The sequence below is a fragment of the Cynocephalus volans genome, chromosome 2, assembly GCF_027409185.1.
Source record: "Cynocephalus volans isolate mCynVol1 chromosome 2, mCynVol1.pri, whole genome shotgun sequence".
Taxonomy (NCBI): domain Eukaryota; kingdom Metazoa; phylum Chordata; class Mammalia; order Dermoptera; family Cynocephalidae; genus Cynocephalus; species Cynocephalus volans.
The window spans coordinates 74,388,956-74,415,289 of record NC_084461.1 but is presented as its reverse complement, the minus strand read 5'-3'; the positions used below and the strand labels follow the sequence as shown (position 1 = coordinate 74,415,289).

Below are 26,334 nucleotides of genomic sequence, written 5' to 3'. Positions count from 1 at the left end.
AGGAAATTTATTGCATTAAACGCTCACTTCAGAAGAATGGAAAGATGGCAAGTGAACAACCTAACACTTCACCTTAAAGAACTAGAAAAACAAGAACAATCCAAACCTAAAGTTAGCAGAAGGAAAGAAATCATTAAGATCAGAGCAGAACTGAATGAAATTGAAAACCAAAAAACAATTCAAAAGATCAACGAATCAAAAAGTTGGTTTTTTGAAAAGATAATTAAAATTGACAAACCATTAGCATGGCTAACAAAAAAAAGAAGAGAGAAGACTCAAATAACAAAAATTAGAAATGAAAAAGGCGATATTACAACTGATTCATCTGAAAAACAAGGAATCATTCGAGACTACTATAAACAACTATATGCCAACAAATTTGGAAATCTGGAGGAAATGGATAAATTTCTGGACACACACAAGCTCCCAAAACTGAACCATGAAGACGTAGAAAATTTGAACAGACCAATAACAATAAAGGAGATTGAAGCTGTTATCAGAAGGCTCCGAACAAAGAAAAGCCCAGGACCAGATGGATTCACAGCAGAATTTTACCAAACATTCAAAGAGGAATTGACACCCATTCTTTACAAACTATTCCAAAAGATTGAAACGGACGCAAATCTCCCAAACTCATTCTATGAAGCAAACATCATCCTGATACCAAAACCAGGTAAAGATATAACCAAAAAAGAAAACTACAGGCTGCTATCCTTGATGAATATAGATGCAAAAATCCTCACTAAAATACTAGCAAACAGAATACAGCAACACATACGAAAAATTATTCATCACGATCAAGAGGGATTCATTCCAGGGATGCAAGGTTGGTTCAACATATGCAAATCAATAAATGTGATACACCATATTAATAAACTCAAACACAAGGACCATATGATCATCTCTATAGATGCTGAAAAAGCATTTGATAAAGTTCAGCACTCATTCTTGACAAAGACCCTCTATAAGTTAGGTATAGAGAGAAAGTATCTCAACATAATTAAAGCCATATATACCAAACCCACTGCCAATATCATCCTGAATGGGGAAAAGCTGAAAGCTTTTCCTTTAAGAACAGGAACTAGACAAGGATGCCCACTCTCACCACTCCTATTCAACATAGTGTTGGAAGTACTAGGCAGAGCAATCAGAGAAGAGAAGGAAATTAAGGGCATCCAGATTGGAAAAGATGAAGTCAAACTGTCCCTGTTTGCAGATGACATGATCCTATATATCGAACAGCCTGAAACCTCTACAAAAAAACTGCTGGAATTGATAAATGATTTCAGCACAGTAGCAGGATAGAAAATCAACACACAAAAATCAGTACTATTTCTTTTCTCCAATAGTGAACATGCAGAACGAGAAATCAAGAAAGCCTGCCCATTTACAATAGCCACCAAAAAAATAAAATACTTAGGAAATGAGTTAACCAAAGAGGTGAAAAATCTCTATAATGAGAACTACAAACCACTGCTGAGAGAAATTAGAGAGGATACAAGAAGATGGAAAGATATCCCATGCTCTTGGATTGGAAGAACCAACATAGTGAAAATGTCCATACTACCCAAAGTGATATACAAATTCAATGCAATCCCCATCAAAATTCCAAAGACATTTTTCTCAGAAATGGAAAAAACTATCCAGTCATTTATATGGAACAATAAAAGACCACGCATAGCCAAAGCAATACTGAGCAAAAAAAATAAAGTTGGAGGCATAACACTACCTGACTTTAAGCTATACTACAAAGCTATAATAACCAAAACAGTATGGTACTGGCATAAAAACAGACACACTGACCAATGGAATAGAATAGAAAATCTAGAAATCAACCCACACACTTCCTGCCATCTGATCTTTGACAAAGGCACCAAGCCTATTCACTGGCGAAGGGACTGCCTCTTCAGCAAATGGTGCTGGGATAACTGGATATCCATATGCAGGAGAATGAAACTAGATCTATACCTCTCACCGTATACTAAAATCAACTCAAAATGGAATAAGGATTTAAATATACACCCTGAAACAATAAAACTTCTTAAAGAAAACATAGGAGAAACACTTCAGGAAATAGGACTGGACACAGACTTCATGAACACGACCCCAAAAGCACGGGCAACCAAAGGAAAAATAAACAAATGGGATTATGTCAAACTAAAAAGCTTCTGCACAGCAGAAGAAACAATTAACAGAGTTAAAAGACAACCAACAGAGTGGGAGAAAATATTTGCAAAACATCTGACAAAGGATTAATATCCAGAATATACAAGGAACTCAAACAACTTTACAAGAAGAAAACAAGCAACCCAATTAAAAAATGGGCAAAAGAGCTAAGTAGGCATTTCTCTAAGGAAGATATACAAATGGCCAACAGACATATGAAAAAATGCTCAACATCACTCAGCATCCGGGAAATGCAAATCAAAACCACACTGAGATACCATCTAACCCCAGTTAGGATGGCTAAAATCCAAAAGACTCTGAACGATAAATGCTGGCGAGGTTGCGGAGAAAAAGGAACTCTCATACATTGTTGGTGGGACTGCAAAATGGTGCAGCCTCTATGGAAAATGGTATGGAGATTCCTCAAACAACTGCAGTTAGATCTACCATACGACCCAGGTATCCCACCGTTGGGAATATACCCAGAGGAATGGAAATCATCAAGTCGAAGGTATACCTGTTCCCCAATGTTCATCGCAGCACTCTTTACAATAGCCAAGAGTTGGAAGCAGCCCAAATGTCCATTATTAGATGAGTGGATACGGAAAATGTGGTACATCTACACAATGGAATACTACTCAGCTATAAAAACGAATGAAATACTGCCATTTGCAACAACATGGATGGACCTCAAGAGAATTATATTAAGTGAAACAAGTCAGGCACCGAAAGAGAAATACCACATGTTCTCACTTATTGGTGGGAGCTAAAAATTAATATATAAATTCACAGACACACACACACACACACACACACACACACACACACACACACAAAACCGGGGGGGGGGGAAGAAGATATAACAACCACAATTACTTGAAGTTGATACGACAAGCAAACAGAAAGGACATTGTTGGGGGAAGGGGGAGAGGGAGAAGGGAGGGAGGTTTTGGTGATGGGGAGCAATAATCAGCCACAATGTATGTCGAGAAAATAAAATTAAAAAAAATAAATAAATAAAAATAAAAAAAATAAAAAATAAAAATAAATAAAAATAAAAAAGAACAAATAGCAATTATTCTCAAACTCTTCCAAAAAACTGAAGAAGAGGGAAAACTTTCAAGCTCATTTTATAAGGCTAGCATAATCCTGATGCCAAAGACAGTAAAGGACACTACAAGAACAAGTTATAGGCCTTGATGAACCTATGCAAAAATCCTTAACAAAATACTAGCAAACTAAATTCAACAGCACATTAAAAGGATCATTTACTATGATCAATTGGAACATATCTCTGAAATGCAAAGATGGTTTAAGATATGCAAATCAGTAAATGTGATACACCATATTAACAGAATGAAAGACAAAACCCATAAAATTATCTCTATGGATGCAGAAAAATTATTTGATAAAATTATTTTATGAGAAAAGCTCTCAACAAATTAGGCATAGAAGAAATGTACCTCTAAACAATAAAGGCCATTTACAACAAGCCCATAGCTAACATCACACTCAGTGATGGGTGAAAGCTTTTCCTTTAAGATCTGGAACAAGATGAGAATGCCCACTCTCATCACTTCCATTTAACATAGTCTTTCTAACTCAATGATAGGAAGAAGATGAGTTTTATTACTTTTATTAAGCCTGATGTTGAATGCTTAGTCATTGCAGTAACATGCATATTGGTCATAAAAGTTATAAATATTAGAAAGAGAAAACTTTCATTATTCTTCAAAAATATAATTTGGCTTGTAAAAAATTCATGAGAATCTACAATTGGAGAATTAATAATACATCAGTTGAAAATCTCTGGATTCAAAAACACAAAATAAGTATGAACTGTTCCTTCACTCTAGCAACAAATAAAGGAAACAAAATATAATATTTATAAAAGAATTTTGATGGAAAATTAACGTAGTGATAAGGTATCTAGAAATAAAACTATCAAAGATGTACAAAATCTTTATGAAGGAAAGTAAAACTTCACTGATATGCATAAAATGATACCTAAATCAATGGAAAGCTATAGGATGTTCATATATTGGAAGACTATTATAAAGCTGTCACTTTTCTGTAAATTAACTTATAAATTTCTTGCAATTCTAATGAAAATCTTAATAGAATTTTTCATGGATCTTGAAAGCTTATTTTTCATAGTTATTTGGAAGGGCAAAAGACCAAGAATGAATAATACACTTCCTAAAAAGAAGACCCTACTTGATATTATAATTTATTGTAAACACACAACAATTAAGACAGTATATTCTTAATTGCAGAGATGAACAAAGGCTTCAAAATAAAAAGCCCAGAAATACATCCATGAAAACTTGGAAATTTGATTTATGAAAAATTTAGAAAAAATGATTTAGAATAAAAAAATTTAGAAATCTGTGAGGAAGGCTGAGTTTTTCAAAAAATAGTACACAGGGCATTGACTAATCCAACGGGAAAAGCAACAACAACAACAACAGATTTCAGCCAACCACAATACACAACAATTTCACTGCAGCTTATAAAAGACCTAAGAGTGAAAATGAAACTTTAAATGTTCAGGAAGAAACAGAGGGAAAATAGTTTTTTGACCTTACTATAGGACAAGATTTCTTAAAGAAGACACAAAACACTAAAATTTTTAAATGCAAAGATTGATATGTTTGATTACATTAAATTTGCACCATAAATTCAAATCTATAACATTAAATTCAGAAGAATATTTACTGTTGAGTGGAAGAGCAAAAAATGGGATGGGGAGAGGTGCACAGGGGTTCTCTACTTAAGATCTAAGAAAATTGAGGGTTAGATATATTCTCTATTTTGTGAATGCTCGCAATATTTCATCAGAACAAAAAGGTTGTAATGCTTAGATATAACCAATCTTTCCTATTCTCGGAGGTGTAACAAGTTTAACTTGGCTACAAGTTTAACAGAAATAAAAAAGAATGGCTTGAATAACATAGAACTACATTTTGCTTTTTTCTCTCTTCATGAAAGCTGCAGAAAGTTAGAGGCTGGAGTATGTGTGATATCAAAGACCATGTTCTTTCAGTCTTATTGCTGTACCATGTGTTGCTTTAATTACTACCATCACTTCATGAATTAAGATGGCGGCTGTTAGAGATCAAAGCATTATTTCTCCTCTCTAGCTATTATATAACAAGAAAGAAGTCATTAAGAACTAGTACATGCTGTTTTACGTAGTTGATCAGGTCTTGGACATATAGCCACACTATATGTTTAGTATGGAAAAGTAATTTTTCTAGGCAGCCATGTGCGAGGTGAAAAAGCAGATATCTCTAGTATGGAAGAGGAAAGTACAGAATTTGAAGTAAATTTGCCACAAACATTTATTCACTAACTTTTCCCAAAATTCTTATTTTTTACTCTGTATGACGTCAAAAGCAAAATACACAGCAATTTCATTTTACTTATTGCTTTTCATTAAAATTGTTTCCAAAGCATGAACGCAAAGGACAACGTTCATAGTATTTGTATATGGGGTTGGAGACAATATACCTAGACTATAGATAAAGTGACTATGAAATACTTATTACGATTTTGAATTCCTTACTTGCTAATGTTTTCCTGTAAACTTGAATTAAAGACTTGTAATAGTGTGATCTCCAGTTCTAGAAAACAACATTTCTAATTGTTTAGTCCAATTTCTTTACATAATAAATGAAAAATCAAGAAAATAGCTATTTAGTGGATGTATCCAAAACTAAAATCTAGAGTTTATTGATTCTTGGTCTAGAGTTCTTTTCACTATATCTCTTCTTAAATGTTTGTGATTTATTTATTTATTTTTTTGTATGACATTTTATCACAAAGTCTAGTGATTACGTTACTACGATGGTTAGTGACTAAATTTAAAACAAATGGAAACATTATCTATCATTCAATATTGCACATTTTTGAGAGTTAAACGTTCTGCTAATAATTATGACAGCACACAAGGCATCAACTGGGACTGTCCCAGGCAACCAAAAGAATATGGTCACCCTATGTAGATAGCCATTACATTCCTAAAATAATGATAAAAACCATGCATTATTGGATTTATTTGCCTGTCATATTCTATAATTCTAGAGCAATAACCCACTCCAAATTCTAACTTTTAAAAATTATTTATTTATGAGTCTATAAATAAAGTTTAGATACAGAATAAGAACCTGAAATATTAAGAATTGGGTATTTGGGTTTTGCCTGGATGACATTCAGTATGAATCAACCTAGTTTTAATTGCACTCGCCTTACATAAAATACCTCCATGGAAATTTGTCTTTTTGGAGCCTAAAATTCTTGCATAATCTAAATATGTACACTTTATTGTATATGAAATATACCTCAGTAAAGCTGTTATAAAAGAACTTATTTCAATAAATATATTTTTATGGATCTCATTGATCTCGATGTACACATAATTCATTATAAAACAATGGCAATTACATTCAATCTTATTTTTACAGAGCAGGGCAGTTGGGAAACCTCACAGCTCCTTACAATGAGAAATGTAAATGCTCGTCTTCATTATATTCTTCTATATGTGGAAGAGATCATATTGAATATTTTTCTCCCTGCTTTGCAGGCTGCAAACATTCTAAAACATTGCATGGACAAAAGGTAATTAATTTTTAACGTGTTCCTTTCTAGTAAGATGTTCAACTTGTAGATGGTGTTTATATTTTACTCCTGTCTTTATACCAGCTTTTTTTCTTTCCTCTGAAAGAAAAAATTAAAAATTTAAAAATTTAAAAAATTAAAATTTAAAAAATTTTAAAAACAAGAAAAGAAAATTTATTTTATGCTGTTACAATACAAAGGGCTTATGGGAATCAGGAGTGGAAGAGATACCCTATATTCAGACATGCCTACATATATTATATCATCCCAATTTCCTAGTTTTAAAGCAGTAGGTAACTACCATCTACCTCTTGCCATAGCAAAGTTGAAAGAAACAGTTCGAGAGAACATTTTGTCTTTCATTTATGTAGTTTGTCTTGGTTCTATGTTACTTATCAGCAGCACCCAATCCCCCAAAACCTTGAACCACAATATTTCACACACAATACTACACTTCTGGTCACTTTTCATTCAGTTTTTCCTTCTGTGAAATTCAAAATGTTTACTCTATACCCTCTTGCTGTCTCTTGTTTTCTGCCCCACATTATCTCAGATGTAGAAATCGGTCTTTTCATTTTTTACCAGAACTCACCATACACACAAGGCTTTTATAAGCACACAAGACCTTTTAAGCATATTGGACATTACAGAAAAGTAAGAAAGAGACAATTCATATGGCAGTAATAAAAGTGATGTGAAATTGAATGTATATCATTTCTGTTTGTCCTCTGGCTTTTACATGTATTGGGACCATTTTTAAACTCTGCTCATCTTTGGGACCATTACCATCAGAAATCTCTTGTTTCCCTGTGCCTTCTACTATGCTCTGAACAATTTTTATTTTTCATGAACAGCATCTGATCACTTTACTACTTGTTTGGCCCTGAGATAAATTTTTTTTATATATCGAAAGTTGCATACATAAAATTTTAAGTAGATAATGGACTATCTACTCCAGATTTTACCTTCTAAGTGGCACATGGACCACACTTTAAAAATTCTGTTTCTCTTTCCCTGCTCTGGCTAGTCTTTGTGGAGGGGAGAGAGCAACAAAGGGGTGTATTTCCTGATTCACAGGCATTATGCCACCTATCTTAATAGGTGATAAAATCCTTTATTAATTACTGTTCCTTTTTTTTTTTTTTGTGACTGGCAGGTACAGGGATCAAACCCTGGACCTTGGTGTCATTAGCACCATGCTGTAACCAACTGAGCCGACCGACCAGCCGCAATATTTTTCCCTTTTATACACAGATCATTTCATCATAAGAAATTAGAACACCTGACCAACTTTAATTTAGTTCCTCATAGTAATCTGTTCATTGGTCTATAATTTAACAATATATATTTAGATTTTAATAGAACATTAATATTAAAAGGTTATATATTCTTTTAAAAATTCTTTCTTCTCAAATGTTATACTATATATCAAAAATTATGCTTAAAATCTTTTAAATTTGTTAGTGTGGAATGTTTTAAATGAAATAGAAAAGTATAATGAACTCCCATTTACCAACTACCATCTGCAACAATTTATTAAGTTATGGAAAATCTTGCTTTATCTATATCCTACCTACTTTCTCTCCTCCATTTTACTTTGAAATAAACAATTTTTTAAAATGCTCACCATGTCACCACAGAATAAAGCAGAACTATTTGACCTTGATGTTTTGATCGCATGAGATATTCAAGAACTAAACAGGCCATCCACCATATGGCTTCAACCCTTCTTTTCTTTTCTGGGGAATCCCTTTTGGGACTTTCTGTTTTTATGAAACTCTTTATAATTTTCTTATATTTCTCTGAGAAATAATTGAGTTATAATGAATAACAGTGATAGGAATAAGCTACAGAATAGTTGCTCAAATTGTGTGGTAACATTTGATACTTAATAAAAGTTGAAAGAAGAATAAAATATTTTTTTAATAAAAATTGATAGAAGAATAAAATAGATCTGTCAGAAATTACCTAACAGGACAATTAACTTTGATAGAAATAATGGCTCAGAAGAGAAACCCACAATAGCAGAGCTATTAGTAAAATTTGATATAAAGGGAAAAGATTAATGGATAGAATAAGCATTCATTTCAAATGGGAAAAGCTGATACCAATAAAAATATTTTTAATAAAATGAAAATTAAAATAAGATAAACACTATACACAAAAATAATCAAGTATGGAGATCAAAATGATCAAAATGGTGTTAATGGAATTCCCTCCAAAAGTTATCTCAATGAAAATATGTCAACTTTGAAATAATTCTGATTAAATGTTCATATTCAAAATGTGATCAGGGCCAAAATGAGATAGTACTGGATGCTCTTCAATTAAATTTATGCCAAAGTCTGCAAGAAGAGTAATAGAAAATACTGTACCTCTGAATATTGCTAAGTTTCTGAAGAAAAATCACAGCTTTACTAAAACTGAAAATAAATATGCTGTTGATATTGATAATATTCCTAGACAATTTTGCCTTATTGAGACTCACATATATTCTTATCCATACTCCCAAAGATCTTCAAATTTCCTTATATGAGTATTACACCACTCTCAGGCTTTTCTTCATGATCTTCCCTCTCAGCCTGGTTCTTTTCAGCAGCTGCTACAGCTTTCGTTATAAAATAGAATGCGGCTTCCAGAGGCTGCTCTTAGGAGGAACCTCAATCTGTTTGTCTGTGGAGTGGTAAATCAATATCATCCAAAGCACTAAGGATTACAAGAACCAAGGCTTCAGGTTCTCTTTCAGTTGAAATAGTCTTAAAATATTTTAAATTCATTTACTCACTTCCTATCCTTGGGCTATTTTTGTTATATAGTTTATTTTTTCATTTACTTTAAATGACATACTATCATTGATGTTGTTTTGTACAGTTAATATTTACTTATATTTACTCCTTTCCTTGTATTTTCATTCTTTTATATGGGATTATTTTCTTTCCACCTGAATAAACCTATTTCACCTTCATTTTTGAAAACTCTTTTCACTGGGTATGGAATTCTGGATTGGCAGTGATTTTTTTCCCCAGCATTAAAAAGATAGCATTATATTGTCTTCTGTCTCTGGTTGTTTTTAGGATTTTCTCTTTGTTTTTGGTTATTAGCAGTTTTACTTTGATGTGCATATATGTGGTTTTCATTGTATTTATTTTGCTGGAATTTCATAGAACATCTTGACTCTGTGTATTAATATCTATTAGTTGGAAAATTCACAGATGTTAGCTTCTCTCTCTCTCTCCTGTTCTTTTTGAGACCATGTATTAGTTTATTACTGTTCCATAACACCCATTTATTAGCTCACAGTTCTAAGGTCAGAAGTCCAGACATGGCATGACTGGGTCCTCTGCTCAGTTTTACAGGCTGAAATCAAGGTGCTGGCCTAGCTGTTCTCCTTTCTGGAGGATCTGGGAAAGAATTTACTTATTAACTCATTCAGATCATTGGACAAATTCAGTTTTTTTAGGTTGTAAAAAATGAGGTCCCTGTTTCCTTGCTAGCTGTCTGCTGGGGGCCAGTTTTAGCTTTTACAGGCCACCCACATTCTTTTGCAAATGGTCTCTTCCATCTTCAAATCTAGCAAATAGAAAATCTTTTTTATATCTCATGCTTTGAACTCTGACTTCAGGAAGAACCCACTACATTTTAAGGCTCATCTAATTAGATAAGGTTTAGCCAGGATAATCGCTCTTTCCTAAAGGCAACTATGCCATATAACATGATTTAGTAAGAAAAGTAAAATCCGTCAATTCACAATCCTAGGGATTCTGCAGGCTTTGTGTAATAGCAGGAGGGAATCTTGAGTGCCGTCTTAGAATTCTGCCTAGCATAGACTACAAATAGATCTTTTCTCTGTGTCCCCATACCTTGTTATTTTCTCTATTTTCATCTCCTTTCATCTGTTTGTTTAAATGCAGTTATTTTTTATTGACCTATCTTCCAGCTATGAATCCTCTGTTCTGCAGTGTCCACTCTACTGTCAAACCTATTTTCTGAGGATCTAATTTCACTCATATTTTTCGGTTCTAGGATTTATATTTATGTAGAATCAAGGTCTCTGGTGAAATTCTACATAATTTAAGCTGTTTTATCCAATTTCCCTGTATTTTCTGGAAGATATTATAATAGCTATTTTAAGTTCTTCCTTCTTGGTCTACTGTCAGGATCACCTCATATTGTTTATTTTTCTTAATTTTAAGCCAATTTTTCTTGTCAGTTTGCATGGCTTATAATGTTATACTAAATTCTGAACATTGTGTAAGACATCTCCTAATACAATTGTGTAATTTCTATTTCTCCCTTTATTTTTGCTTCATGTATTTTGAGACTCTTATGTGCATTCACACTGATAATTGTTACATCTTCTTGATGGACTGTTCATTTTATATTTATCAGACATTTCTTTCCATCTCTGGTAATAATACTTTGTCTTAAAATCTGTTTTGTGTGACATTAAATAGTCACTCTAGCTTTCTTTTGCTGAGTCTTTCCATGGTATGTCTTATTTCCATGGCATATCTTATTTTTATCCTTTTACTTTCTACTTATCTGTGTCTCTATGTTTAAAGTGGCTTCTGTAGCCAGCATATGGTATGGTTTTGCTTTTTCTTCAGTTCTGTTAATGTCTTTTAATTGGAGTTTTTAGAATATTAACATTTAATTTAATTATTGATATGGTTGGATTATATCTACCTTCCATTTTTATTGTTATAATTAAATGTATTTTGCTGTTTTATTTCAATATAACTTTTAGCATTTTGGTTATATCTCTTTAAATTTTTTTAATTGATGACTCTTGGGATTACAATATTCATACCTAAACTTTCACAATCTATTTAGAGCTAATATTGTGCCACATCAAGTAACGCAAAAATCTTGTACCATATAGGTACTTTCACACCTCCCCAGTAAACTTTATGTTGTCACTGTATTATCTTTTACAGCTATGTGCATTGAAATTTCTGGTAGATAATGTTATAATTTGTTTAAGAAACAATGATATATTCTAAATATCTTAAGAAAATAAAAGCAGTCTTTTATTTAATATTCATCATTCATCTGAAATTTAATATTCATTATTCATGAAGATCCTGGTTTCCCCCAGTATCAACATTTACCTTAAGTTATAAGAACTTATTTTGACATTTCTTGTAAAGCAGATCAGTTGGTAACATTCTCTTAGTATTTCTTCAATTTAAAATATCATTATTTTTCCTTAATTCCTGAAGGCTATTTTCACTGGACATCAAATTCTGGGTTGATAGTTATTTTCTTTCAGCACTTGAAAGATGCTGCTTCCCACAGAGGGATAAATACCACATGTGCTCACTCATATGTGGGAGCTAAGAGAGAAAGGAAGGCAGGAAAGAAAGACCACAGTAGTGCTGTGATCCAGCAGAGGGAGGGAACATTCCTAGGGCTACATATTGGTGTTGAGGGGAGAGGGGGCAGGGGAGGGAGGTTGGGGGATAATTGGGAGGGACAAAGGGTACAAAAATAATTTCTGGTAATGGATATGCCCCCAGTATGAATCTGGCCCCCACATCATGGGCATGAGGGGGTCAATCAGCTTTGTATCTCATGAATATTTGTAATAAATAAATTAATTATTTTTTAAAAAATAAAATAAATGATATTTTTTAAAAAAGAAAGATGCTGCTTCTGTCTTCTGGCCTCCATGGATTCTGATGCAAAATCTGTAGTGATTTAAATAATTGATTTCACTTTTATATAATGTGTATTTTTTTTAACCTAGCTGCTTTTAATATTTTTTTCTACAATTTTGCTTTTTATCAGTCTGATTATGATTTATGTAGTTTTGGTTTTTTTTGAGTTTATCTTGTTTGGAGTTTACAGAACTTCTTGAATCAACAAATTTAGATTTTCACCAAATTTAAGTTTTCAGCAATTTTTTATTAAAATTTCTTTGTCTGTCCCAGTATCTTTCCACTCTCTTCTCAGGATAATTAGCATATTCATCATCATAAAAATTTATCATTTCTTTGTGATGAGAACATTTCAGCTTCCCTCTTCTAACCAATTGAGAGCATGCAATAAATTATTGTTAGTTATAGATATCTAGCACTACTGTAGTGATTCAGTGAATATCTTGGCTTTTTAATTCATGTTCTCCTATTGGAGAACTCTGCAAGACACCTTCAGTCTACACAGGTATGTGTATTTTATTTGCATCTTTTCATTTGGAATACATTTTACTACCTTAAGAAACCATTTTTCATATATTTTGAATCAAGATTGAGGTTGTTTTATTATTCCATCAAATATAAAGCTTACTTCTTTTTTTCTTTATTTGTTGTTTTGTTAATTTCAGTGATGGTAGTTGAATAGTTGCCTCTTCACACTGTAGGTAAAGGCTTGTAGGTATACCTTCTTAGTGTTCTCCCATACAGCTTGGATTTGTTATGCCACAGTTTGTCTAACATTTTTATACTAAAATTGCATACATAAATCCATTACAGTAATAGTCAATAAGAATATGAAAATAACATTCATCTCTAAAATTAAAACATGTAAATAAAAGTAACAATGAGATACTCTTCTCTTTATAAATTTGATAAATTTTAAAAGAAATGTTGATATCTCAAATTAACAGAGATACTCATATTTTATTGGTGTTAGAAACTTTTCCAATATATTTTTAAGTAATTCAGAAATGTTAATGCCTTTAGATGCAATATTTCCAATAATGAGTCTCAATTCCAAGAAAATAATACATCTAAATAATCTTTAAAAAGTAAAAAAGAAATAAATTGGCAAATTAAAGGGATGAGTGTATCTAAATGGTGACATATATAATTGAAAGGGTAGTATGAAGTTTTAGTTTGGACTATTCAAAGCATAGTATGTAATGCTAAGTAGAAAAATAAGAAAGAAAAAAGCGTATGTGTAACATAAAAGTATGTTAACAACTTGATTGTATGCTCCATGAGGTCAGGAACTTTTCTCTTTTGGTTCACTGTTATTTACAGCATCTAGATTACTGCCTGTTACTTTGCAGATGCTCAATACATATTTTTTGAATGAATAAATTAATCATTAAAATGTTATTTTAAATTTAGCTCATTATTTAATGAACTAATGTCCATGGTAAATAATTCAAACATTCCAAACTTTACTATTAAATGTGTTTTCTTTCTATTCCAAGCCCTCAATACCCTGATCATCTTCAGAAGCATCTAATTTTACCTTCTTTTCTTTGCATCTTTCCAGAAATAGAAATATTTACAAAAGCATAGAGAGACTTTTGTATACAATTGGGAGCATGTTATGCACATTTTCATGTACTTTGTTCTTTTATTTAACGTAATATGTTAAAAAAAAAACAACCCAAATACCCTAAAATAATGCCAGTATTTGGGGTCATGACTATTTTATTTTTTCCCAATTTTCTATATCTTATTTTTTTAGTGATAATGAATTATTTTTATAACAAAAAGTAACAAAAATAAAGATAGCACTAAAGATTAAATATTAAATAGCAGTAAAGATTAAAGATAGCACTGTGTCTTTCATTACCATTGCTATGCTCTTGTGACTGCGTGGAGACTAATCATGTTCTCAGTTTGGGCAGAACATTTGAGCAGAGAAATACTTATAGCAAAGGCTCACAAGCCTTTCTCCAAAACTTTTGGATTCAAATGTCTCAATTATTGGGTTTAAAAAGAAAATATAGTAAATTATCTGCCTATTATTTTTCACACTCAGCAGAGCAGCAACTGTAATCAAACAGGTTAGTATCTCTGAACCAAAACATTCTCATTTGGAGAGATAAAATGAAACCATTAAGTAGCTTTACAATATTCTAGGTCATAGTTTGTCACAAAATTAGTTATACAAAAACCTTTCTTTGGTTTTCAGAGTTCTCTGGACTTAAAAATTGTTAATAGAGGATTGCGGTCCTATATTAGTAGCTTAGAAACTAACATTTATAAGATTTAAGGTAAGGATATTTATTAATAAAACTGTCCAGTCTCTGCATTTATTGATTTAATTTTTATTTCATGATAAAAAAGAGGTTTTTTTCATGACTATATTTCTGAAAGATTGTTTCCTCTTCTTCATTATTCTTAGGTGCACTACAATTGTTCTTGCATTAAAGAGGGATTAATAATTACAGATGAGCAAGGTGATTCTATTGATGCCAAATCTGGGAAATGTGATACAAAGTGCTATAAATTACCTTTGTTCATTGCTTTTATCTTTTCTACACTTGTATTTTCTGGTTTTTCTGCTGTACCAATCACACTGGCCATCTTCCGGTATGTGTAGATTATTCGTAACCATTATTCATTTAATACGCAAGAAAAGTAATGTTAGGAAGATTTTAGAATAGTGTGGCAAATGATTTACTGTGTTTCATGGTAGCAAATGCAAAGGGAAAAATTGTTACATTGTCAAAATGTATGCATATACATAATTCTCTTTTAACTAATTTATTTGCATAAAGTGTGTAGATATCACATTTAGTTTTAATTAAGTAATTAATTAAATTTAATTTAACACATGGAAAATTCATATAGCTAGGAGAATTGTTACATTGTCAAAATTCGTGTACCTGTTTAATTCTCTTTTAACTAATTTATTTGCATAGTTTAGATATTACATTTAGTTTAACTTAAAACTTAACATATTTACTTAATGTATGTAGAAAATTTTTAATTATAATTACACAGATGTGATTATAATATTCATTTATGGGTCACAGGAATTTATGACTATTTGCTTTTATATTGGCTGATTTGATTATGGTTATATTTTCAGTGTCCTCAACAAAAGAACCTAATAGCCTTTAGAATTTCAGTACATAAGTTTATTATTATTATAAATAGAACCAACATTTGTTATTCAGGTGTTCTTCCTGAATAAATGAAATCCACTTAATACTCATTTTTACCATAGTAAGAGAATAATTTGTCATTATTTTCAAATTGTTTTTTCAAGAGACCTACAAAAGTCTTTAAGTCACGAAGAGCTTGTACAGCCCGACCAGGTAACAAAGTGAGAAAAATGGTAATATCTATCTGGGATGATTTGGAAATGCTATAGAAGGTATGACTTGAACTGAGTTATAAAGATAAGTGATTTCTTATAATGCAAGCAGACTGGGAACAAGACCTTAACAGGAAAAGTGAGCAGTAAAAGTAGAGGCAAAAATGTGTGAAATATCCTGACCAGGAGTTTATTACGATAGGAATAACACAATAGTGAATGAGACAAAGAGATTGCGGTAGGTAAAAGCCTGTATTATGGAAAGCTTTCTTTGCCCTGTCAATGTGAATGATGTTATCCCCGATATGCATTTTAGATAGCATACTTTGAAGATAGTGTGGAAGATGAAGCTGAAGGGAAAAACTGGAACAAAAGGAAAGTCCATAAAATTTAGTAGTGGTATTTAGAGATAAAGATGATAGAACATTTGAGAAATATTTAGTTTGGATAAAGAATAAGGGTTATTTTGATGTGCCTGGGACAGAATATGGAGAAATCTAGTATTATATTCAGACTTCCTGTTTGGGGAACTGAATGAATAACAGTTTCATTAACTAAGACAGGAAATTCAAGAAGAGAAAGCTCAGATTGAAGATCAGTACAGTTTTTAACATGCCTCATTTAAAATTTATGTGAAACATCCAAGAAAATGTTCCCAGCAGTGAGATAAGAGATATAATAGTAGTATTCCAGAAGTTTAGTTCTGTATCTTTTCACTTCTCTTGGTAACCGAACAGAGCAATAAAGGAAATAAAACACACACACGCACACACACGCGTGCACATTATACTATAGTTTCAATATAATTATGAGATAGAGAAAAAATGACAAAGTTGAAACTGCAAATAAGTATTGCCAAAATTGAAGCAGGACTGGAAGCCAGTTTGTAGATTTACAAAGATGTTATAAAGAACAGGAAATGTGGAGAGGACCTCATGATTAACCTCAGATATCTCCAGAATATATTCCTGCTCTGAAGGAGAGGGCCTAACCTTGAGGAACAGAACTTAGGTAGATAGGTCAAGGCAAAATCTCTGTGGGAAGAATAAGGGAGAAGACTTAAAAAGTACACAGGATGTCCAGACATCGCAAATCTTATAAAGTGCTGGAAAAAACACCTTCTACAAATGAATGCATAACTTTTGAAAGCAAGAAATGTGAAGAGATCTCAGAACTTCTGGGCTGATCATAGAAGTTCTTTTGAAGTAGGACAGGTTTGGAGAGGCAGAGGAAGTGTTGCCACACATAGGAACCATATTTAAGTCTTCTACATCAGCAGAGGAGAGAATCCTTCAGTTTTGGAACTTGGAAACCCTGGCCAATGTTCTACCCCTACAATCTTCTGTCTCTGGTTTACAAAAATTGATTTCATTCAAATATGAGTAAGTAGAAAAGGAAGAAATTCTGCTTACGTACAAAACAATTGTGGCAAAAGAAGTGAAAATTATCAAATGCTAATTTACTATAGGCAATAAAAACTCACACCCCAAAATGTTACCCTGAATCAGATAAAAATATAAGTGTACTACATGTAAATTTAAACTAAGAAGAAAAAAAGAAACAATCACAGCCACAAAACAGGAGAAAACAGCTACATAAGGGAGGCTATGGGATAAGAATAGACAGAACTCAGAAAAGAAATGAAAGGGGAAAAAAAAATTCAGCACTGTTATAAAGCACACAACAAAGAAAAGGAAACATAGAAAGAATAGTAAGGGGCATAGGAAACAAAACAAGAAAGAAAAAATTGAGAATATAAAATGAAAATAAAGAAATAAAGTATTACAAAAAAGTGACAATACAGACAACTGGAAAAGAAGATCCAGCACACATATACATGGAGTTTCCAAAGAGAAAACCCACACAATCAAATAATAAATATTTACTTAAATTTCTAGTTAAATTAATTACAAAAATAATAAATAATAAAAATAAAAAATAAATACCGAAATAAAATAAAATTTAAATCGACATATTGAAATAACATACTAATGTCTAGGGAAATTGACCCAGAGCAATTAACAGTGAGATATATATCATAGTAAAATTATAGGATTTAAAGGTGAAGAAACAAATCCTTTTGTCACCTACAAAAAGGGAAAGAAAAAAAAGTTTGCAGTCAGATTTCTCAACAGCAATATTTATCTGTAGAAGACTGTGGAGAAACACAAACAATTCTCAAGGAAAGAAAATGTTGACTAGCTATTTTTATCAACAAACTGCCCTATAATTATAAGTGGGTTTGATATGGAAGAATCCAGGACATACTATTTTATGAGATTGCTATGGTTTGAATGCTTTCCCCTTCAAAATTCATGTTGAAACTTAATCCCCACTGTAACAGTAGTTAAGAGAGTGGGAAATTCCACTCTTATATTTGAGAGGTGGGACTTTTGGGATGAAGGTGGGGCATTCGTGGTATCATAAGAGAAGAAATAGAGACCTGAGCTAACACTCTCAGACTCCTTGCCATGTTGTGCTTGGTGCTGCCTCAGGACTCTGCAGAGAGTCCCCACCAACAAAAAGTCCCTCACCAGATGCACACCTTTGATCTTAGACTTTCCAGCCTCCAGAACTGTTAAAAAAAATATATATATATATATTTTTATAAATTACCCAGTCTTGGGTATTCTGTTATTAACAACAAAAATGGACTAATACAGAGATATTCCTTAAGAATCAATAGTAAGGGAAGTTATAACCAGTCAAGATATGATTGGGAAATCTTTGGTAAAAGGACTGGTGGTTAATACTGAATATGTTTAAACAGATTTAACTACCTATCTAAGGGTAAGATGATATTTCAATGTGGTTTTGATTTACATTTCCCTGATATTTAGTGATGTTGAGCATTTTTTTTTCATGTACCTGTTGGCCATTTGTATCTTCATTTGAAAAATGTCTTTTTTTTTTTTTTTGTCTTTTTTTTCGTGACCGGCACTCAGCCAGTGAGTGCACCGGCCATTCCTATATGGGATCCAAACCCGCGGTGGGAGCGTCGCGGCGCTCCCAGCGCCGCACTCTCCTGAGTGCGCCACGGGCTCAGCCCTGAAAAATGTCTTTTGAGCTCCCTTGCCCACTTTTAAATTGGATTATTTGTAGGTTTTTTTTTTTTTTTTTTTTTTTTTATAGCGAAGTCTTTTGAGATCCTTCTATATTCTGGTTATTAATCCCTTGTCAGGTGTATAGTTTGCAAATATTTTCTCCCATTCTTTTCACTCTGTTGATTGTTTCCTTTGCTGTGCAGAAGCTTTTTAGTTTGATGTAATTTCTTTTGTTTATTTTTTCTTTTGTTGCTTGTGCTTTTGGGGTCTTTTTCATACAGTCTTTGCCCAGCCTATGTTCTGATGTGTTTCCCCTGTTTTCTTCTAGAAGTTTTGTAGTTTTGGGTTTCATGCATAAGTCTTTAATCCATTTTGAATTGATTTTGATATAAGGCAAGAGGTATGGGTCCAATTTTCCCAACCATTTACCAAAGATGCTGTCCTTTCCCTAATATATGTTCTTGGTGCCTATGTCAAAGATCAGTTGGCTGTAAGTACCAGGTTTGTTTTCTAGGTTCTCCATTCTGTTTCACTTGTCCATGTGCCAGTACCTTAGATATCTTCTATATATTGGTATATACAGTTGTTGCTGTACATATAATTGTTTCTGTCCAGAGATAAATGTAGCTACATCTCAAAAGTCTTGATATAGTTTTTCTCATTCTTTGAGTTAACATATGTCTTTAGTGTATTTTTTTTTTTTTCTTTAAGCCATGGGTAATTTAGAAGGGTATAGTTTAATTTATGAACACTTAGAAATTTTCTTGTAATATTTTTATTTTATTTCTAGATTAAGTCCACTGTGTTCAAAGAACATATTTTTATGTTTTCTTTGATTGAAAATTTCTTTAGATTTGTAAATGATTTAAATTATTTCTTTATAGTTTTGGACTTGTCTATTCTTTTGTTTCTATTATTTTTGCTGTTGTAAATATATTGAGGCTGTATTAGTTAAATACAAATTGAGAATTGCTGCAACTCTTTGCTTTATTGACCCCTTTACCCTTACAAAATACCCTTCTTTATCTCTAGTAACACATTTCATCTTAAATTCCACTTTTTCTAAGTTTAGTATAGCTTCATTAGCTACTTTTTATTAGCATTTGCATAATATATAGTTTTCTATCCTTCTACTTTCAATCTTTCTGTGACTATATATGTTTAAGGTGTACATCTCCTAAGCACAATATAGTTGTCATCTTTGTTCTTTTTAAATCCAGAGCAACAACTTTATTTTTTAATTGGAATATATAGACTTATTAGTTTCTTTTTTTGGTCCCATTTTTAATATTCAAAATATTTTAACATTTATTGCACATATTTGTTGGGGGTACAGTATCTTATTTTAATATATGGACACACTGCACAATGATTCACTTTGGGTAGATAGCAAAGTTTTGTACCCATTAGGCCACCACTGTCCTCCCCCCACCCCCACCCTGGTACCATTATTCTACTAATTCTATGAAAACCACTTTTCTTTTATTAGATTCCACATGAGTGACCTTAGGAGAAAAGCCTCCAATTTTTGTCCATTCAGTGTGATATTGGCTATGGGTTTGTCACACATAGCCTTTGTTGTGTTGAGGTACATTCTTTCTATACCTAATTTGTTGAGTGTTTTTTTTTTTTTATCATGAAGGAGTGATTGTTCTTATCAAGTACTTTTCCTGCATCTTTTGAAATGATCATATGTATTTTTTGCTTCATTCTGTTGATGCCATGTATCATGTTCATAGATTTGCATATGTTGAACCATCCTTGCATCCCTGGGATGAATTCCACTTGATCATGGTGTATGATCTTTTTAATGTGTTGGTGGATTCTGTTTGCTAGTATTTTGTTGAGGATCTTCACATCTGTGCTCATTAGGGATATTGGTCTGTAGTTTGTTTTTTTTTTCATTGTGTCTTTTTTCTGGTTTAAGTATGAGGGTAGTGCTGGCCTCATAGAATGAGTTTGAAAGTATTCCATCCTCTTCAGTTTTGGAGGAGAGTTTGAGAAGAATTGTTGTTAGTTCTTTAAATGTTTGGTAGAATATGGCAGTGAAGCCATTTGGTCCAGGAGTTTTCTTTGTTGGAAGACTTTTTATTACTGCTTCAATCTCATTACTCACTACTGGTCTGTTTAGGCATTCTAGTTCTTCATGATTCAAATTTGGTAATTTGTATGTGTCCCAAAATTTATTCATTTCTTCTAGTTTGTCCAGTTTGCTCGCATATAGTTGTTTGTAGTAGTCTCTTAAGATCTTTTGTATTTCTGTGGTATCAGTTGTAATGTCTCCTTTTTCACTTCTGATTTTATTTATTTGAGTCTTCTCTCTTTACTTCTTCATTAGTCTAGCTAAAGTTTGATTTTATCTTTTCAGAAAACTCTGTTTCATTGATATTTTGCATTTTTCTTTAAATCTCTAAATCACTTATTTCTGCTCTAATCTTTGTTATTTCTCTCCTTCTACTGATTTCACGTTTGATTTATTCGTATTTTTCCAGCTCCTTGAGTTAGTAACATGAGGTTGTTCTTTGGAGTTTTTATTCTTTTTTGATGCAGGTGTTTATTTCTATAAAGTTCCCTCTTGTAACTGTATCCATAGGTTCTGGAATGTTGTGTTTTCATTTTAATTTTTCTCCAGGAACTTTTAAATTTTCTCCTTAATTTTTTATTTTGTTCATTTGTTGTTTAGGAACATTTTGTTTAATTTACATGTATTTGTATGGTTTATAGTACTCTTTTTTTTGTTGATTTCTAGTTTTATTCCATTGTGGTTTGACAAGGTAATTGATGTGATTTTGATTTTTAAAAATTTTTTGAGACTTGTTTTGTGTCCTAACATACATTCTGTTCTAGAGAATATTCCATGTGCCACTGAAAATAATGTGTATTCTGCAGCTATTAGATGAAATGTTCCATAAATGTCCATTACGTCAAGTTGGCCTAAAGTAGAGATTAATGTTGATATCTCCTGTTTAATTTTCTGTCTGGATGATCTGTCCTTTTCTGAAAGTGAGGTATTAGTCCTCAACTATAATTGTGTTGGACTCTACCTGTCCCATTAGGTCCAATAGTGACTGAGTTATATAACTGTGTGCTTCAGAATTGGGTGCATATTTATATAGAATTGTTATATCCTCTTGTTGAACTGATCCCTTTATCATTATATAATGACTTTCTTATCTACTTTTACTTTCCTTGGCTTCAAGTCTATTTTACCTGATATCAGTTATAGCTACTCCTTCTCTTTTTTGGTTTCCATTTGCATGAAATCTCTTTATCTATCCCTTCACTTTCAGCTGATGTGCGTCTTGATCAATTAAGTGTTCTTGTAGGCAGCATACTGTTGGTTCTTGTTTTATAATCAATTCAACCATTCTGTGTCTTTTAATTGGGGTGCTTAGTCATGTTACATCTAGGGTTATTGTTGATATATAGAGGCGCATTACTGCCATTTAACTTTTTTCTTTTTTTTTTCTGGTTGTTTTGTAGATCTTTTTTTCCTTTTTCCCATGTTACAGTCTTTGCTTGTGGTTGAGTGGTTTACTCTGGCTTTATATTTTGCTTTCTTGCTATTTATTTTTAGTACGTCTCATAAGTTTTTTGTGTTACTCTGGAGCGTACAAAACACATATTATATTATAAAAAATTACTTTAGGTTATTGACAACTTCAATTTCTAAAAAAAAAAAAAAAAAGGAAAAAATCAAAGTCAACTCTATACTTTGGCATCATTTCCCTCACTTTTTGACATTTTGTTGCTTATTTTACCTATCTTGCTGTGCTTTTGTGTCCATTAATCAGCCTCTCACTATCCCTCCTCCCCTTTCATTTCCTGCCTTTTGTAACCATAGTTCTTCTCCCTCCTTTTAACAGCAACTTATTATTTATTTGTTTTTGTTTGCTTGCTTGCTTGTTATGTTTTGTTCTCTTTTTTCAGCTCCCACATATGAGGGAGAGCATGCAACATTTTCCTTTCTGTGCCTGGCTTATTTCACTTAGCAAAATTTTCTCCAAGCTCATCTATGTTGCTGCAAATAGCAGAATTTCATTCTTTTTTATGGCTGAGTAGTATTCCATTATGTACATGTACTACATTTTCTTTATTCAATCATCTGTCAATGGACATTTAAGTTGGTTCCATATCTTGGCTATTGTTCAAAGAACTGCAATAAACATGGGAGTGCAGGTATCCCTTCAACATGATGCTTTCTCTTTTGGGGGTATATACCCCGTAATGGGATTGCTGCGTCATGTGGTAGTTCTTTCTGTAGATGTCTGAGGAAGCTTTATACTGTTTTCCATAATGCTGTACTCCTTTAAAGTCCCATTTAAAGCAGGGTTCCCATTTTCCTGCATCCTCACCAGCATTTGTTATTTTCTGTCTTTTTGATCATGGCCAGTCTAATTGGGGTGAGATAGTTTCTTAAGGTGGCTTTGATTTGTATTAACATGAGGATTAGCGATGTTGAGCATTTTTTCATGTACCTGTTGGCCATTTGTATGCCTTCTTTTGACAAATGTCTATTGAGCTGCCTTGCCCATTTTTAAATTGGGTTATTTGATTTTGTACTATTGCATTGTTTGAGTTCCTCATATAGTCTGGAAATTAACCCCTTGTTGGATGCATAATTTGCAAATATTTTCTCCCATTCTGTAGGTTGTCTTTTTGATCTGCTGATTGTACCCTTTGCTGTGCAGAAGCTTTTTAATTTGACATAATCCCATTTATTTATTTTTACTTTTGTTCCCTGTGTTTTTGAGATCTCATTCACAAAATTGTTGCCTTGTCCTAACTCCTAGAGCATTTCTCCTGTGTTTTCTTCTGGAAGTTTTGTAGTTTCAGTCCTTACATTAAAGTCTTTAATCCATTTCAAGTTGATTTTGTTATATGGAGAGAGGTGCAGGTCTAATTTCATTCTTCTACATATGGATATCCAGTTTCCCCAGCACCATTTATTTATTTTTTGTTTGTTTTAGTTTTTATTGAATCATACTTGATTATACATATTTTTGGGGTTCAATGTTGACATATGTTGATCAAATCAATATTACTAGCACATATATCATTACAAATTGTCCTTATTCTTTATGTCCCTGTCCAATCTCTCCCCATCCCCATCTCCCTCCTCCCTCCCCCCCTAATTACCCTAGATTTCTTCTCTCCTTCTGAAAGAGTAATGGTTACTCTGTTGATTTGTTGCCTAGATGATCTATCCAATGCTGAGAGGTATGTTCAGGTCCCCCAATATTATCGTAGAGCAGATGCCTCTTCTGTCACTCTGGAATGACCTTTGTGGAGACAGACATCCTCTTATTTTATTTGTTCTCTGCTGGTGACTCTCCTTGTGCCAATGCACTCCAGTGTCTGGCAGACCATCTGTATGCTGGTCATGGTGTCTAGCCACTTTTGCAGCAGCTGAGGTTATTGTGGTGGCTGTCATGGGCCACCCACATGGAGATGATATTTTTAGCATGCTCCTTACTTAATTGATGGTGTTGCTGGTGGTGTGCCTGGTTGTGGGAGAAGGGTCCAGTCCCTGGATCCATGCTTCAGCACCCTGGGTGGGCCGCACGGCACTGGCAGTATGCCTGGTTGTGGATGGAGGATCTGGTGGCCAGCTCCAAACCTCAGGACCCCAGGCAGGCCCTGTGGTGCCCAGGACCATTTCTTGAAGAAGCCATTCTTTCCCCAATTTGTGTTTTTACCATGTTTATCAAAGATTAATTATTTGTAAGTATGTGGGATTATTTCCAGGCTTTCTATTCTGTTCCATCATTCCAAATGTGTGTGTTTATTCCAGTACCATGCTGTATTGGTTACTGTAGCTTTGTAGTATAATTTGAAGTCAGGTAGTGTAATGGTCCCCACTTTTATTCAGGATAAGGATAGCTTTGGCTGTTTAATGTCTTTTGTTGTTCCATATGAATGTAAGGATTGCTTTTTCTATTTCTGTGAAGAATGTCTTTGGTAATTTGATAGAGATTGCATTGAATCTGTAGATTGCTTTGAGTAGTATGGACATTCACACAACATTAATTTTACCAATCCATAAGCATGGAATATCTTTGCATTTTTTCTTTTTTGTTCTCTTTTTATTTCTTCAGTGTGTTGTAGTTTTCATTGTAGAGATGTTCCTTTGTTAGATTTATTCATAGGTATTTTATTTTTTTTGTTAGCTATTATAAATGGGGTTGCTTTCTGCACTTTTTTTGAGGAGATGGAACATTCCATAACTTGGTTTTGGTGCTGGTTACATGAATCACTACATAGAATATAATTAGAGCTACACATACACACAAATAAATTAAATTAAAAAAAATTTCACCTATATTAAGTTAACAATGAAAACAGAATAAAGTCTACACTCTAGTCAACAGTAATGTGCCAATGTTAATTACCTGGTTTTGATACTGTATTACATACAGTCATATAATATGTCACCATTGGGGGAAGTTGGGTGAAAGCACACAGAACACTTTGTACTATTTTTACAACTTCCTGTGAGGCTATAATGCTTTCAAAATAAAAAGTAAAAATCAAGGTAAAACACATACACACTCATGCAGGTACACACACACTTGAATGTCACAAAAGCAGATTGACTTGAACAAATAGGAAAGACATATTTTGTATTATGGACAGGAAATAGGAACCAAACATATATTACTTCTCTTTAATTGATAATTTTAATATGATAATGAAAATGCCAATAGAGTTTTTGATCTAAACAACCTGATTCTAAAGTTCTTATGGAAAAATAAGAGGTAAGATTAGTTTGAGAGTCTGAAACAAAGAAGCACAACAGTGGAGACTTAGCCTCATAAGCTAATGCACCATAAAATCTCAATAATTAAAATGTAGTTATCAACTTATAAACAGATTGACAATAAGTCTAGAAATAGACCCTAAACTGATATAGAAATTTAATTTGGAAATTGGTTTTGGTATAACTGGATAGATTTTGGAGGAAAAAGTATATCTAGAGCTCATATGATATATTGGAAAAACTCAATGGAACAAAGATTTAATGTTAAAAAATGGCTAATTTATTATCTTTAAAAGGGAGTATTTCTAATTATGACTCAAAGTCTAGAAGTCAAGAGGGAAAGACAGATAAATTTTACTTCATAAAATTAAAAATAATAAGCAAAGTCAAAATTCAAACAATTAATATTTACAACTCATATCCTATAAAAAGACTAATCCCTCTAAAATGTAAAGTGCTCCTAAGATTAATAACCAAATAGAAAAGTGGGAAAGCATCAAAGAAAAAAATGCAAATACAAATATGAAAGGATGTTTATGCACACCCACAATAAGATATAAATTAAAATTTTAATGTGATAATATTTATTATACATCACACTTATAGGAATAAAACTTTGATAATAGAATCTGTTTATAGAACTGTGAAGAAAGTATTTTCAAATATTGCATGAGGGAGTACAAATTGCTACAACTCCTATGAAGGGCTATTTGCAATACCTAACTAAATTACAAATGCATT

At 32.6% G+C, this 26,334-nt stretch overlaps 1 protein-coding gene across 1 annotated transcript in view; it reads left to right on the top strand.

The window, feature by feature from the left end:
- The window catches only part of LOC134370530 (solute carrier organic anion transporter family member 6A1-like), an 86,762-nt gene that overhangs the window by 57,268 nt on the left and 3,160 nt on the right, over window positions 1-26,334 (top strand). The window contains 2 exon segments of the mRNA XM_063087610.1: window positions 6,633-6,786; window positions 14,872-15,059. Coding sequence (XP_062943680.1) covers window positions 6,633-6,786; window positions 14,872-15,059 — 342 coding nt within the window.